Source organism: Eschrichtius robustus, chromosome 1, assembly GCF_028021215.1.
Source record: "Eschrichtius robustus isolate mEscRob2 chromosome 1, mEscRob2.pri, whole genome shotgun sequence".
Taxonomy (NCBI): domain Eukaryota; kingdom Metazoa; phylum Chordata; class Mammalia; order Artiodactyla; family Eschrichtiidae; genus Eschrichtius; species Eschrichtius robustus.
In genome coordinates, this window is record NC_090824.1 from 47795268 (window position 1) to 47811046 (window position 15779).

General features: G+C 33.2%; 1 protein-coding gene across 1 annotated transcript in view; it reads right to left on the reverse strand.

Moving 5' to 3' along the window:
* Positions 1-654: 654 nt before the first annotated feature.
* The window catches only part of GPR137C (G protein-coupled receptor 137C), a 52213-nt gene continuing 37088 nt past the window's right edge, over positions 655-15779 (reverse strand). Inside the window, exons 4-7 of the mRNA XM_068527362.1 lie at positions 3503-3652; positions 2140-2265; positions 1852-1970; positions 655-832 (exon numbers count right to left, since the gene is read on the reverse strand). Coding sequence (XP_068383463.1) covers positions 655-832; positions 1852-1970; positions 2140-2265; positions 3503-3652 — 573 coding nt within the window. The remainder of the gene's footprint in view (positions 833-1851; positions 1971-2139; positions 2266-3502; positions 3653-15779) is intronic.

A 15779-nucleotide genomic window follows, 5' to 3' on the forward strand; every position in this document is an offset into this window, starting at 1 on the left:
CTTTCCAAAGAACGCTGCTGGTCCTCACTGTAAAGGGTTACTACTGTCATTTGTTTAAAATGATTATTTGAATAATTTCAGTTGGTACTGTACAATCATGCTTAAAAGAACTATCTTCAATGATTACATACTTTTTAGTAGATCTTTTAAAAGAATGGTACATTTGTATGCCTTCATTCTGTGCACTGTTCACACTATAAATTTTATTGGGTAAGAATTCCACATGGAGTACACTGCTGAATATACAGGCTTTGATTTTTGTAGGGAAATTGCCTCCTAATTTGGTGTACAACATAATATCCCAATGTGAACACTGGGCACGACTTTGGGGACTGCAGTGTACTCTTCCAGGACAAAGGTAAAAGTGCAAATATGCAACTATGCATTTGATGTTCCAAAGTCAGGATGTTTGGAGGCCATCAATTGCCTTAAGGTCTAATCCCTCTTTTCTCCCACTCCAAACTTTCCACTGCACTTCATTTTACCAGGACGAGGTCAAAAGTAACAGCCGTGTCCCCCACTGGACACGGCCACATTTCCAGGCTTTGTTTTCGGTTGCAACAGATGATGGAATGTTTATGTAGAAGTAATTTAAACACACTGGATATACACATTCATGGAAAACGATTGAAGAATCACGACTTGGTAACGCCGTCAGTTTTGTGGTGTTACATATAAGCTATGGTGATTGTTCATATCTAAATTACTACAAGTAAAGAGCAAAGGAGCAGAATCTGTCATAGGTCCATTCAGGTGGGGAGAGACTGTGTAACTGTTGCTGCCACACCCAGTCATGGTGCCATACCAGCCCAAACCTTGTGAGTTTGACAAACTGCAACAAAAAAGGGCAAAAAAGCCAAAGGACTGTGATCAGGATGTACTAAGTCATGTTGGCAGTTTTAGTTTTCAATGAATTTTATAATACAGTTAGTATCGAATATATTGAAATATGTTCTTTGCCAAATAACGTAATGGCTCTCTACAAAATTCAATGACTTTTATCTAATATCCTTGATTCTATACCACATATTAGAAAATAATGAATTAATACCACGCAAAACTAGTAGAACTTGATTATCAGATAATAATAATAGCAATATAGTGCTTATTATGTAGTTGGTTCTATTCTAAGACATGTTTGTGTGTGTGTATATATATATGTATATGTGTATATACATACATATGTACAGTATGTTTACACACACGTACACTCATTTAATCTTTACAACAACCCTATCAGATAGGTTCTATTACCATCCCTATCTTACAGATGAAAACAGACTAAAAAAACTGAGGTTAAGTAACTTGTCCAGATGAAGTGAGGATTATAGAAAATGCTACATCAAACTCAAAGCATTATGTAGGTGTGCACTAAGGCTTTCTCTTTGCACTGACACATAGCTAATGGTATGGACTTGCAAAGATTTTGGAACAAGTAGGGCACACGAAGATTTTCTATGGCACCTAAGCTTTGCAAGAGTTTTACCTAGGGTTTCTCTGTGGATTTTGAACAGCAGACTAGATATGGAAGCATATAAAATCACTATAATAGTATTTCTTCCCTGCTCACCAACCCCCATCAGCTCTGAACTAACAAGGAATCCTGCAATAAAATGGTACCATTTTACCCCCAAAGGCATTTCTCAAATAAAGGTAATATATGGGCTTAGAATCAGATGATAATTCTTTATAGTACAGGTCCCATCATGGGTTTAACATCTACTGTTCTAAGCTCCAATGTTAAATGATCTGATTTATTGACATATATCAGCACATCACCCTTTTCATATTTGGGTTAAAGCTTAGACTTGTTGTTTTGAATCTATGTCAGTACTAATTCAGTACATCTACCTTCCTTCTCTGGAACTTCCCAGTCTTGGCAAGTCATCATCACTATCATATCGTCTTGGATTGTCAAAGAAGTATGCTCTGGAACTGTAACTGTGACTATTTATCATGCCAGCAGGTGCCTGTGAACAAAGTATTAGATAGCATATGAAGATCCACTTTTCAACTAAGAAAGGAGGCCGGGATCTATAATGCTTTTTAGTCTTTGCCAAAAATAGAAAATCAATATAAATGTTCCATTATTTTTTAAAATAAGGAGAACAGACATTAGGTAATATTATGACATCATACCAAGTTCTGGTTTAATCTCTGTGCCCGGAAAAACAGTACCACCGACCATGCTGGCACATGTTCCCACAGAAAGAGGACCATTCCAAATACTATATACTCTTCTCCACTTATGTCTTTTACATGAGCCTGTAAATAGAATATGGCAGAGCAATTTTAAAATCTGTTTTATGTGTAAGAAATCACCCTCCACAATCAACTTGCTTCAGGTAGGGTAAGTTAAAACATCAACTTACAAGCACATAAAACTCTAAATTAATTTTCTATATTTTATGGTTTCTCATGTAATGATATTTATCCTTTAAAGGTCATAAAAATGCTTTGTTATTAAGTAGAATAAAGAGGTACTAACTTTTTCAATGCATCAATTTATGAAAATATTTTAAATACATGGGTAATGGGGTAGACGGTTTAGGCCCCATAGTCTAAGGAGAATTATAAAAGAGACTACTGGTTCCAGCTGCTCTAAAGGCAAAATAATTACACTTACCCTGAGTTATACCTGTAGAGAAATGTAACATGCAAGTCGCTCAGCTCTGTTGCTACTTAAAAACATGCTTTTGGGCTTAAACTCCATGTTGGATTTGTTTCTATTCTAATAGATGTGGGAAGAGAGAAATGGGAAAAGGAGTGAAGGGAATCTGCTACATGGAACCACACGTGAAAATTCCTTCTTAGAAAGATAACTGAAATTCAGATAAAATAGTATCCCACAATGCCTTAAATTCAGTACAAAGTTAAATTAATATAAATAAAGATATGACATGTACCCATGTCAAAATGTACTTCTAGGAAAAGGATGGTGAATGCTGGGAAGTCAAATATGCATAGCTAGGGCACCAGGAATCACTACAGAAAACACCTGGACACCCAAGGAACTACGAACGCTCTCCCATTATCAAGACTGATAATGCCAGATTTTCATAAAAGTCATACATCGAAAACTGAACCAAATATTTAGGTTATATGTAGCTCTTGGGTAAGAGAGAATTAATTTCATCCTAATAAATTAAAGACATAACCATATTCACTAGCTAATGACAGGCAACCAATTTATCTAGAGATATTTAAACACTATCCTTTAAAAACTAGTAAGATAGGTTTATGACCAGTAGATTTAAGGCACTGTTAGTATTATTAACAAAAAGAAAAGAAAATACTACTTTGGGAGAAGTTCTCTCTGAAGAATGATTTCAAGTGCCACATATAAATGAGGATTTTTAAACATAGAACTTTTAAGTATGATTACTGATAGTAGCTAGAGATTCCATACAAGTGTTTGCAAGTCAAACACTTAAAACGTTCTCCTAGTCAGGCTAACTTCATTATCATACACTTAGATTGGCAATACATGCTAGGTACTTACCTTATCTGAAAGATTATCCCAGCCATAATTAAATGGACTTTCTAATGTATCCTGAGATATGGTGATCACCACCAAATTATAACATGCTCTTGAAGAGTAGAGAAGAATGACTACAGAGCCTACGACAACAGTCTGGCACAGAGACATACCCTAAAAGAAAAAAAAATTCATCATCATGAAACCCCGCACATTTGTCATGACAAGCCATTCATCCATATACAATATAGTCACCTCTTGCAATGCACTCCTAGAAAACACTGAGTGAGCACCAGTTGAAATAAACTCTTGATTATCTTGCTTTACAATTCCTATTTTTAGAACCACTTGTGTTTAAACTACCCTGTTAATACAAATAAGTTCTTTGCCAACTTGCCCAGTGGCAGCTGGAGGAAGATTTTGTTCTGCCAAGGTTACCTTAAGTAGTATAGGAATAAACAACTTGGCAAAAGATCTGAGCTTTAATTGATGTTAATCAGAGAGATAGTTTTGTCATAATGAGAAAAGAATGGGAAATAAAAGCATTCGTCCATTTGATACACTTAATTTCCAGTAAGATGAAAAATTAAAATAGAAATACAACTCCTGTGCTATTTGCTTTGTTCTATTAGATTCTGTTAGTTGATGTTATTCCTCTGTTGATGCTGTTACGTTGATAACAAAATGATGCAGGCACCCAAATGCACTTTCAAATCCAAAATATTTTATTACTAAGGCTTTCACCATTTCCCCAAATACTGTAAATTGAGGGAAATTTGTCCTTTGTTTTTTGTTCAGAACTTTATCAAGAATGGTCAACTATTTCAGAAAGGCATGAAACTGACAGCAATACTGCTTGTGGTATGTAAAGCACCAAAGCAACACACCTGTAACAGTGTGCATTTATAGCTGTCTCAGTCACAATTTCTATGTATAGATACAAGCATCTGACTACTACAACGCCCCAAATTTACATACTGAAATATTTATTAATTACTTTCCTTTTATTTCCTCTTTATATTACAGTTAGGGCAATTGCACTGAACATTTGAAGTTATGTGTGTAGGTATGTTAAACAATCTATTAATTTCAGGATAGAAATAGGTTATTAAAATGTTATTAGAAGGGGTCACTGGGTTTGGTAGGATTGAGAACCATTATTATAGCTGATTTCCTTACAAGAACAACACATTTTAGAGGTATATGAGAAGTAAGCAAACTAAAAGATGAAATATATCTTGAAAGATGTTGAGATAGCAAAAGACTACCTTCTCTGAGCTGACCTACCACCATAGCAAAAAGGATGTGTGAAAATAAATAAAATTCTAGCAAGATTAAATTTTTTAATCGAGGCTAAAATTTTCTACAATGTGCATTTTTATTTTTGTGAATCCCCCCAGAAATGTTGTTAATAAAAAGCTAATCTAAAAGCAATCCAGTTTCCATTTTAAAAGTACTATATTATTAAAGAAAAGTTAGGTAGCAAGAAAAGTTAGAATGCTGTAAGCATTACTGTCCTTAAATATAACCATAAGTAAATTTACAGTCACTGCTTTGAGAAATAAAGTGACTGCTAAAAATACATCTTATAATATGGAGATACTCTGCTTACACTTGTAAATACTATAAAAACTACAAAAGTATGAGAAAAGAGCAAAGAATAATATCAAAGCAATTAATAAAATTGCAGTCAAATTACATACATATAACAGAGGAAGAAGCCCACCGATTTAGAAAACAAAATAAGATCCTTCCCACAAAATACAGGATTATAAAACAAAAGATAAGGATTCAGCCACCTGGAAAGTGCTGTCGAAAAGTTAAAGAAAATCTTCCTAAATTGAAAAGTCATGACAAACAATTCCACTCTGGAGCAATCCTCAAGGAATGATTCTCCCTTCCTCCACCTCTGACATCTTCACACCACATTTTTAGAAATTCCACACTTGACATGTAAAGAAGAGTTAGACCTCACTCCAGCATGCATATCATTAACTAGAGTTCAGTATTTGTTTACAGGTATCTTTAGATGCAGATATGCAGAAACCTCAACTTACCATTCATTGAGTTTTGACAAACGTGTATACAAATAAAGAACATTACCATCACTCCCGAACGTTCCCTCACATCCCTTCCCCAACAGCCAACTCCCCAGCACAAATACTCTCCTGCTTTTGTCTTTTACCACAACTTAGTTCTGCCTACTCTAGAACTTCACATAAATGGAATCATAGGATATGAACTCCTTGTGTAGGTATCATTCACTTAGCATAATGTTTTGAGATTCATCCATGTTGTTGGATGTACCAGTAGTTAGGTATTTGTATTGCTGAGGTGGACAATTAGGGTGACCAACTCCTGGTTTGCTCGTAAGTTTCCTATTTAAAAAAAAAAGTTTCCTAGTTTTAGACTGAAAGTCCTACGTCCCCCAAGACTTCTCAGTTCCGGGCAAACCAGGACAGTTAGTCACACTAATTCCACTGTATAATTACATGAATTTGTTTACATGAGAATTTGTTTATCCATTTTTTCTGTTGATGGACTGTTTCTGTGAACGTTCTTATTCAAATCTTTTTCTGGACATACGCTGCTTTCACTTCTTTTAGGTAAATACCTAACAGTGGAATTGCTGGGTCATACGGTAGGTATAAGTTCAGCTGTATAAGAAACTGCCAGATCTTTTTCCAAAATGGATGTACTTCCAACAAAGTATGAGAGTTCCAGTTGTTCCAATTCCTAGACAACATTTGGGGTTGTCAATCTTTTTCATTTTAGCCATGATGGTAGATGTTTTGGTTTTAATTTGCATTTCCCCGGATGACTAATGATATTGTGCTTATTGGCCATTTGTATATCTTCTTTGTGAAAAGTCTGTTCATATCTTTGATCATTTTTAAATTGGGTTGTCTTTTTGAAAATTATTGAGTTGTAGGCGGTCTCTATGTATGCTGGAAATGAGTTCCTTATCAGTTGTATGTATTGCAAATATTTTTTTGAAGTCTGCGGCTTGCCTTTGCATTTTGATGGGAAATTGTTGATTTTTTTGATGGGAAATTTTAAATTTTAATTAAGTCTAGTTTATGAATTTATTCTTTTGTGATTACTTTCAATGACCTGCCTAAGAGATCTTTGCCTATACCCAAATTGTAAAGATAGTCTCCTGTGTTTGGTTTTAAAAGCTTTAGGATTTTTTCATTTTGTGATCCATTTTGAATTTGTGTGTGTGTGTATAATATGAGATGGAGCTAAAGTTTCATTTTATTTCACGTGGATAACCAGTTGTTCCAGCACTACTAGCTAAAAAGATTTCCTTTCCCTTTGAATTGCTTTAGCTTCTTTGTCAAAAATCAAAGACTATATAAGTGTGGATTGTTTCCAGGCTCTCTATTCTGTTTCATTGATCTGTTTTATGTCAGTAACACACTGTCTTAATTACTGTAGCTTTATACTAAGTTTCAAAGTCATGTAGTCTAAGTCCTCTTCTTTTTCTGAGTTACCTTCTGCACTGTTCAATATAATAGCCATTAGCCACATGTGAGTACTTACATATTTACATTTAAACTAAATTAAATTAAAAGATCGGTTTCTTTCGGACTAGCCCTCTTTCGAGTGCTCAGCAGTCACATACTGAATAGTGCAGATATAGATAGAATATTTTCATCATCGCAGAAAGTTCTGTTGGAAAGTGCTACTTTTTAAGTAATTTGGGTCCTTTGTATTTCCATATAAATTTTAGAATAAACTTGTCAATTTCTATTTTTAAAACCTCAAGGTAGTATTATGATTGGAATTGCATTGAATCTATAGATCATTTTGGGGAGAACTGCCATCTTAAAAATACTGCATCTTCCAATCCATGAACAATGGTCTTCATTGATTTATGTCTTTTTAATTTCTCTCAGCATTATTTTATAGTTTTTAGTATAAAGGTATTGCTTGTTTTTTGCAAAATTTATTCCTAAGTGTTTTGTTTTTTTATGCTATTAATGTTATAGAATTGCTTTTTGAATTTCATTTTCTAACTGATTGCTCCTGGTATATATGAAAATACAATGTAATTTTGTATTTTGACCTTGTATCCTGAGAATTTGCTAGTAGCTGTTTAGTAGATTCCTTAGGATGCTTTACATAAACAATCATGTTATCTGCAATTAGAGACAGTTTTACTTCTTAATTTCCAATTTTATACCTTTTTGTTTTTCTTGTTTTATTAGAATATTGAATAGAAATGGTGAGAGTGGACATCCTTGCTTTGTTCCCAACCTTAGGGGCAAAACATTCAATACTTTAAGTATGACACTGATTGCAGGTTTTTTATAGACCTCCTTTATCAGGTTGAGGAACATTCCTTCTATTCCCTATTGGCTGAACATTTCATTGTTGTTATTTTTAAATCATAAATTTTATTCATGTTATTAAATTTTTAATAATCACGTTATTTTAAATCATGAATTTAAAATTCACGGTGTTGAATATTGTCAAATGTTTTTTCTATATCTATTCAAATAATTATTTGGTTTTTCTCCTTTGTTCTCTCAATGTAGTGAATTACAGTGACTGATTTTCAAATGTTAAACCAATGTTGCATTCCTGGGATAAACTCTTTTTAGTCATGATGTATTATCCTTTTTTATATGTTGCTTAGATTCTGCATCTCTAAGTATAAGGGATACTAGTGTATAATTTTTATTTGTTTAATAATGTCTTTGTCAAGTTTTGGTATCAGAGTAATGCTGTTCTCATAAAACATGTTAGGAAGTGTTCCTTTCTCCTTTATTTTCAGAAGAGTTTGTTTACTATTGGTGTTACTTCTTCTTTAAATATTTGATAAAATTAACCAGTGAAACCATCTAGGTTTGGAGTTTTGAGGGAAATTTCTGATAACAAATTCAATTTCTTTAATAAATATGGGGCTATTTATATTTGGTATTTTATCTTTAATTTTGTTATGTTGTATTTTTTTAAAAATTTGTCCATTTCATCTAAGTTGTCAAATTTATCCACAAGGAGTTGCTCATAATATTCCCTCATTTTTCTTTTAATGTCTATAAGATCTATTGTGATTGTCCCTCTTTTATTCATTGTATTGGCAATTTGTATTTTCACTCTGCCTTTTTTGGTACATCAAATTTGTTGATCTATTAGAAGAATTAACTTTCGGCTTTAATTTCTCTATAGTTTCTGTTTCATTGATTTCTATTTTTATCTTTATTATTTCAGTCCTTCTACTTACTTTGGGCTTACTTAAAAACAAAAAACAAAAAACTTTTTCACAGTTTCCCCCAGTTGTTTCTAAGGTGAAACCTTAGGTCACTGATTTTATATCTTTCTCCTTTTCTAATATAGCATTTAAAGCTGTATTTTTCTCTTCAAGCATTATTTTAGCTGCATCCCACAAATATTGGTATATTGTTTTTCACTATTCTTCAGTTTGAAATATTTTCTAATTTCCCTTGTGATTTCTTCTTTTTCCCATGGGTTATTTGTAATTATGTTGCATAATTTCTAAATATTTGGATTTTTAAGAAGATATCATGTTGTTATTGATACTTAATTGCATTGTGGCCAGACTACATTCTTTGATTCCAGTCCCTTTCATTCTTTGATTGATACCTGTCTTACGGTCCACTGTATGGTTTATTTTGATGACCATTTCCATGATCAATTGAAAGGAATATATATTCTCCAGTTATTGGGAGTCAGTTGGCTCAGGGGTGTTGATAGTGTTGTTCAGATTTTCTATGTCTACTGAATTTTTGTTTTATCAACTTCTGAGTATGGGCATTAAAATCTCCAACTATGATTGTAGAGATTTTTTCCCCTTTTTTTCTTACTATTTGGTAAGCCTTTTTTCCCCTCTTTATTCCTACTATTTGGCTTCATGTACACATTTATGATTTTTATGTCTTTCTGATGAAATGTACCTCTTTATATTTGGTAATATTCTTTGCTTACCTTTTTATATCTGGTAATACCCTTTGTCTTGAAGTCTCTTTTATCTGATATTAAAGTGCCTTCTTACACTTACTGAATGAAGAGTATATTAGTTTCCATCTAATTATTTTTAACTTATATCTGTCTTTATATTTATTTAAAATGCATTCCAGAAGCCAGAGTATAGATGGGTCTTGTTTTTTTAGAAATTCATTTTGACAGTCTCTACATTTTAACAGGAGTGTTTACTCCATTAACATTTAATATAATTAGTGATATGTTTAGATTTAGGTCTTATGTTTTACTATTTGCTTTCTGTTTGCCCTTCTTGTGCTATATTGTTGACATTGTTTATTTGTTGTTCCTCTATCCATCATTTTCTGCATTCTTGTGAGTTAATTGAATATTTTTTAGAACTCTATTTTAATTTATCTATTGAACTTTTAACTATACTTTTCTATTTCTTTGTTTTGTTTTGTTTTGCTTTTTGCCTTAAGTGGTTGTTCTAGGGCAACAGTTCTTAAAGTGTGGTCCAGGAACCTTAAAGATCAAAATCAAAATGATTAAAAAAAAAGAGTACTAAGATGTTATTTGCCTATTATATTTTCATTCTCTTTTGTATATACAGCAGAGTTTCCCAGTGGCTCTGTGATATGTGATGGTGTCAACACTCTGTGTACATGTGTGTTCTTGTGTTTTCTAGATGCCTGATATAATAGAATTAGGGTATAAATATATGCATTTTCAGAGATTAACTCAGCTTGTTCTCTGTACCTTTACTGGGTTCTTGTTAGTTTTCTTTGGTTATACCTGCTATATCTGATAAAACCTCATTATTATCAAACAAGTAGTTATTTTGAAATCCTAAAATTGTCCTTGTATCTACATGGCAGCACAACAAGAATAGGTACAATTTACAGATTTGTTTTATAATATTTAAGAATTTTTTTCAAACACTTAAAAATTTTTTAATTTAATATTAAACTACTTTAGAAATATCATTTTACTCTAAGATGAAAAATTTATAATTTTTTTCATATTTAAGAATGGATTATTGGCTGAGGATTGGGGACTTACTGTTTCATTGGTACAAAGTTTCAGTATGGGATGATGAAGATGTTCTGGAGATGGACAGTGGTGATGGTTGCACAACAGTGTGAATGTACTTAATGCCACTGAACTGTACATTTAAAAATGGTTATAATGGTAAATTTTATGTTACGTATATTTTGTCACAATAAAAAATATTTTTCTCTACATACAGCTTCTTTGTTTACCTCTAAGATGCTGAGAAAGATGAAAGTGTTAGAATTCTCTGGTTCAATGAAGAAAGAAATCTACATCAAAGTAATTGGGTGAAACTGATTTCTTGTTTTGTTTTACCAAATGAAGTGCAATGAAAACTAACTTTCAGTAGGTTTTATAAACGTTAATAATTTACCTTATTGTGTCTGCTGTGACAGAACATTATGTCCAAGTTAAGCTGCAGCATCATTTTGAGACCAATCTTTCAGAGTTTAAAGCAAAAGGAATTGAAATTTTAAACACAGGTGTGGTGAGCACTTTAAACACCACAAATTGTTTTTATTACTTTCCAAACTAGAAATTAAAAAGCCACTCAGGCATTTTACAGGCTAAATTACTATATTGCATTGGCTGGCAAAGCACTCATAGTAGCTGAGAGACTAGTAAAGCCTTGTACAGTTAATATTGCTGAATGCCTGCTGGATGAAAAGTCCATAAAAGAAATTATGGTATTGTCATTTTCCAAGATAGAAATTCACTGATTCAAAGATTTAGCTGAAAACCTAGTGATTTAATGTCTTGTCAACAGACTTGTATTTTTGCCTTACAAATATATTAATCTGATATAGAAGGACTAATTTTGTTTATATCATCAATTATATTCATAATTTTTTTTATATTCAAAATTCATTCATCATTTTGTTTATATTCATTCAGTACCAACTAATCATCCAAGAGGGCATTCTTTTATGTCAATGCCTGAGAAGAAACACAAGTAGTACTGAAATATTCAAAGTGTTGAAAATTCTTCTGATTGTTTATCCTGGGACAATTGTACTGATAATCTCACTAATGGTACAAAAGCAATGGTGGGTAAAACTTTCGGTCTTCGCACAAATCAATGCAGTGTCACCAAACTGTATTGTATTCTTCACTATTATGCACTCCCAGTTAAAAAAGAAAGCTTCACTTAAGAATCTCCTTGATGAAGGGACTTCCCTGGTGGTACAGCGGTTAAGAATCCACCTGCCAATGCAGGGGACATGGGTTCAATCCCTGTTCCAGGAAGATCCCACATGCCGCGGAACAACTAGGCCTGTGAGCCACAACTACTGAAGCCCGCTCACCCTAGAGCCCGTGCGCCGCAACTACTGAGCCTGAGTGTTGCAACTACTGAAGCCTGCGCGCCTCGATCCCATGCACTGCAACGAGAAGCCACTGCAATGAGAAGCCTGTGCACCACAACAAAGAGTAGCCCCTGCTCTCTGCAACTAGAGAAAGCCCACGTGCAGCAGTGAAGACCCAATGCAGACCAAAAAAAAAAAAAAGAAAGAAAAAAAGAATATCATTGATGAAGCAGGGAAAATATTTATTAAATATTGACCCTAGAGTACGTATCTATTTAATATTTTGTGATGAAATAAGACACGCACTTAAAGAAATTCTGCTGCATCCTGAAGCATAGTAGTTGTCTTGAGGAGAAGCACTTATGTGATTACTTGACTTGTGAGCTGAACTAACCACTGTTTTCATGAAATTCCATTTTCTACTTAACAGACAACTATGGCAGACAAACAATGGTTATTCAGACTTGGTTAATGGGCATACATTTTTTGAAAAATAAATGAAATGAGCCTGTCATGTCAAAGAAAACATCTGACAGTATTTGTTGCCAATGATGAAATATGAACTTTCAAGTGAAAATCAGAATTTTTGAAAACTTGTAAGCATTTGTATCCACTGTAAGACTGGCAGCTTCCCAAAACTTAAATACTTTTGTGATGAGATTGCTGGTGATATTAACAAATGTGATTTAGGTTATTGTCTAATGAAATGTATCAACATTTTGAAGATCTGTGACCACTCTTTTCTAATGATCAGTGCATGATGTTACAAACTCATTCAAAGTGCAAGATAGACCAATGGAGAGTACAGAAAGTTCACTAATATCATTTTAGATTCCACACGGCAACTAACCTTTAAGAAACCTCCACTTCAGAGTTTTGGTGTAGTATTAAAGAAGAATATCCACAATTATCTGAAAAGGCTATTAAAATTCTCCTCCATTTTCCAACTACATATATTTGTGAGGATGGATTTTCTTCATACACTTCAACCTAAACAACATATCACAACAGATTGAATGCAGAAGCAGACATGAAAATCCAGCTGTCTTCTATTATGTCAGACATTAAAGAGATTTGCAAAATGTATAACAATGTCAATCTTCTCACTATTTATTTTTGTTTTGGAAAATATAATTATTTAGCATAAAATATGTTATTCATGTTAACATATAATGGATTTATTATTGGTATTTTAAATGAATTAATAAATGAATATTTTTTAAATTTCTCAAATTTTTTTCTAAAATGTATATATAGGTAGATATAATCTACATAAACAAAAGCTCTTTGGGGTCCTCAATAATTCTTAGGAGTGTAATGGGATCTTGAGACCAAAAAGTTTGAGAATCACTGCTCTAGGGATTATAATATATATCCTTAACTTTTCACAGTCTAAGCAATAGTTAATATCATACCACTTGATGTAAAATGTAAGAATTGCAACCATATAGGCCCTGTCCTTGATGCTATAGTGCTATAGTTGTTATATATACTATATAGAGAATTATGTATTATATCTACATATGTAAGCCTCACATTATAATTTTTGCTTTGCACAGTCACATTTAAAGAAATTAAGAAATTATATTTACCCACATATTTATTATTTCTTGTGTTCTTCATTCCTTCCTGAAGAGCTAAAATCCAAGCCGATTTTATTTCCCATCAGTCTGTAGAATTTTCTTAGCATTTCTTGTAGTATATGTCTGTTGGTAATGAACCCTTTTAATTTTCTTTTATAGAATATGTTTTTTATTTCTTCATCATTCTTTATATTTTTACTTGATGTAGATTTCAGAGTTGACAGCATTTTTCTTTCAGCATTTCAAAGATATTGTTTCCAAGTTTTCTGGCTCCATTATATCTGATGAGAAGTGAGTGATCATTTGAATCAATGTTCCCTTATGTATATGTCATTTTTCTTTGCTCTCAAAATTTTCTTTTTCTTTTTGGTTTTAAGCACTTTGAGTACAATGAACTTAGGTAAGATTTTCTATATATTTATCCTGATTGGGCTTAGTTGAGCTTCATGAAACTATAAATTTATGTCTTTCATCAAAACTGGAAAATTTAGGTCATATTTCTTCAAATATTTTTTTCCAATCTCATTTTCTCCCTCTTTTCCTTTGGGAATTCCAATTATACATAATTTGGCCCTGAGGCTCTGTTCATTTTATTATTATCTTTACCCCCAATATCCTCTGTTCTTCAGATTGGATAATTTCTGTTGATTTAAGTTCACTGACTCTTCTTTCATCTCTGATCTGCTGCTAAGCACAACTAGTGACTATTTAAATATTGTATTTTTTAATTCTAAAATTTCTGGTAGTTCTTAAAAATAGCTTCTATTTCTCTGAGATTTCTTATTTATTCATTCATTCAAGTATATTTTCCTTCACATCCTTGGGCATATTATCAAATCTTTGTCTGACAAATCCAACATCTGCGTCATCTCTGGAGGACTGCCACCAATGATTGCTTTTTGAGTTTTGATTTTTGTTCTTGAGTATGAGTTACATTTTTCCTGTTTCTTCATATATCTAGAGACCTTGGATTGTGTTTTGGACATTGTGAGTGCCATGTTTTAGAGTCTGGATGCTGTTATAGTCCTCTGAAAAGTATTGATTTTTCTTTTTTTCCCTTAAATTTTTTTTTTTTTTAATTTTTAGCAAATAATTAACCTGGCTAGATTCAAATCCCAAACTATCTCCCATGCATGGATAGCAGCTGAAATCTCAGTTCAATTTCTTTATCCTTAACTGTGCTGCTGCTTGGAGTATGTCCTGCACATGTTTAGTTCAGGTATCAGATAAAAATTTGGCAGAGTTTATAATCAGAATTTGGAGCTTCCTCTATCTGGCTATCTTCTTCCCGAGATTTCCCACTCACTTTCCATCTGGAATAGTTTCTTGAATTTTGTCCTATGATTCTTCAAGCAAGTAAAATAGCAGGTTTCTCTTCAAGTTTTGGCTGCCCCATGGATGGGACTTTCCCTCAGGCTAGAAGCTGTAAAAAATAGGAAACTCACTCAGTGTCAGTTCCTTCTTCTAAGGGGCTGCTCTCCAGTGCCTTTAGTGCTTTTTATATTTTGTCCAGAATTTATCTTTGCTTTCTGTAGAAGGTTGGGTCCAATGGAAGCTACTCAGCTAATACCAGAAATAGAACCCTGCACATAGTTTTTGAATTCATCTCACAAATGCTACTTCCATTTTGAAATTAGAATGCCAAACTAAGCATCAAAAATAAGAAAATAAGGTAGTCTCAATTAGTAAATTTTAAAATGTATTTTGATAATTATAAGGCCTAAAACAGTCTCAAAAAGAGTTTCACGGTGCTAAGACACAATGAAATTAGATCTCTGGCTCCTATGACCCTACCATTACAGAATAGATGGCTTTTAGTGGATGGACCTTATGACCATGGAAAAATAAAAAATTCTGAAAATGCTGGCTGGTCTAGTAAGAGAGTCTAGAAGGGAAAGCTACTTGAGCTTAGGAGTAGATAAAAGATATAAACCCAGGGTTGTAAGCAGGGATTTTTCAAATGGGACAAGTGCGTGGAGGGTTGGCTCAGCAACAGAATAGAACAGAATAGGAAGTAAGGCTTGGGGTATAAGAACTGGAGTAATGAAAGCAGTAAATTAAAGAAGTACCACAGCTTAAGGTAGATAAAGAAAATCCCAGTGACTCAGGAGAGAAATTATAACAGAATATTGGGAAGGTGGCAATCATTCCTATTACAGAGGATGATGCAGCCTCTATTTTTTTTTTTTACCACCATCCTCACCAAATTCTGGTTAAGTCATATTTCAGGGTGGTGGAAGTGAGACACTAATGGCATTTTAGCCTGTTTCTTTAATTATGGCCTAAATTACCATACACTCCTTCTTTAGTCTTATAGGATCAGCTGGTCTGCATGAAAGATCAGAAATGTAGTTTAGCTGAATGTTATTGTGTCTCTGCAAGATGCTAATGATGCCTCGCATCCTAATACAT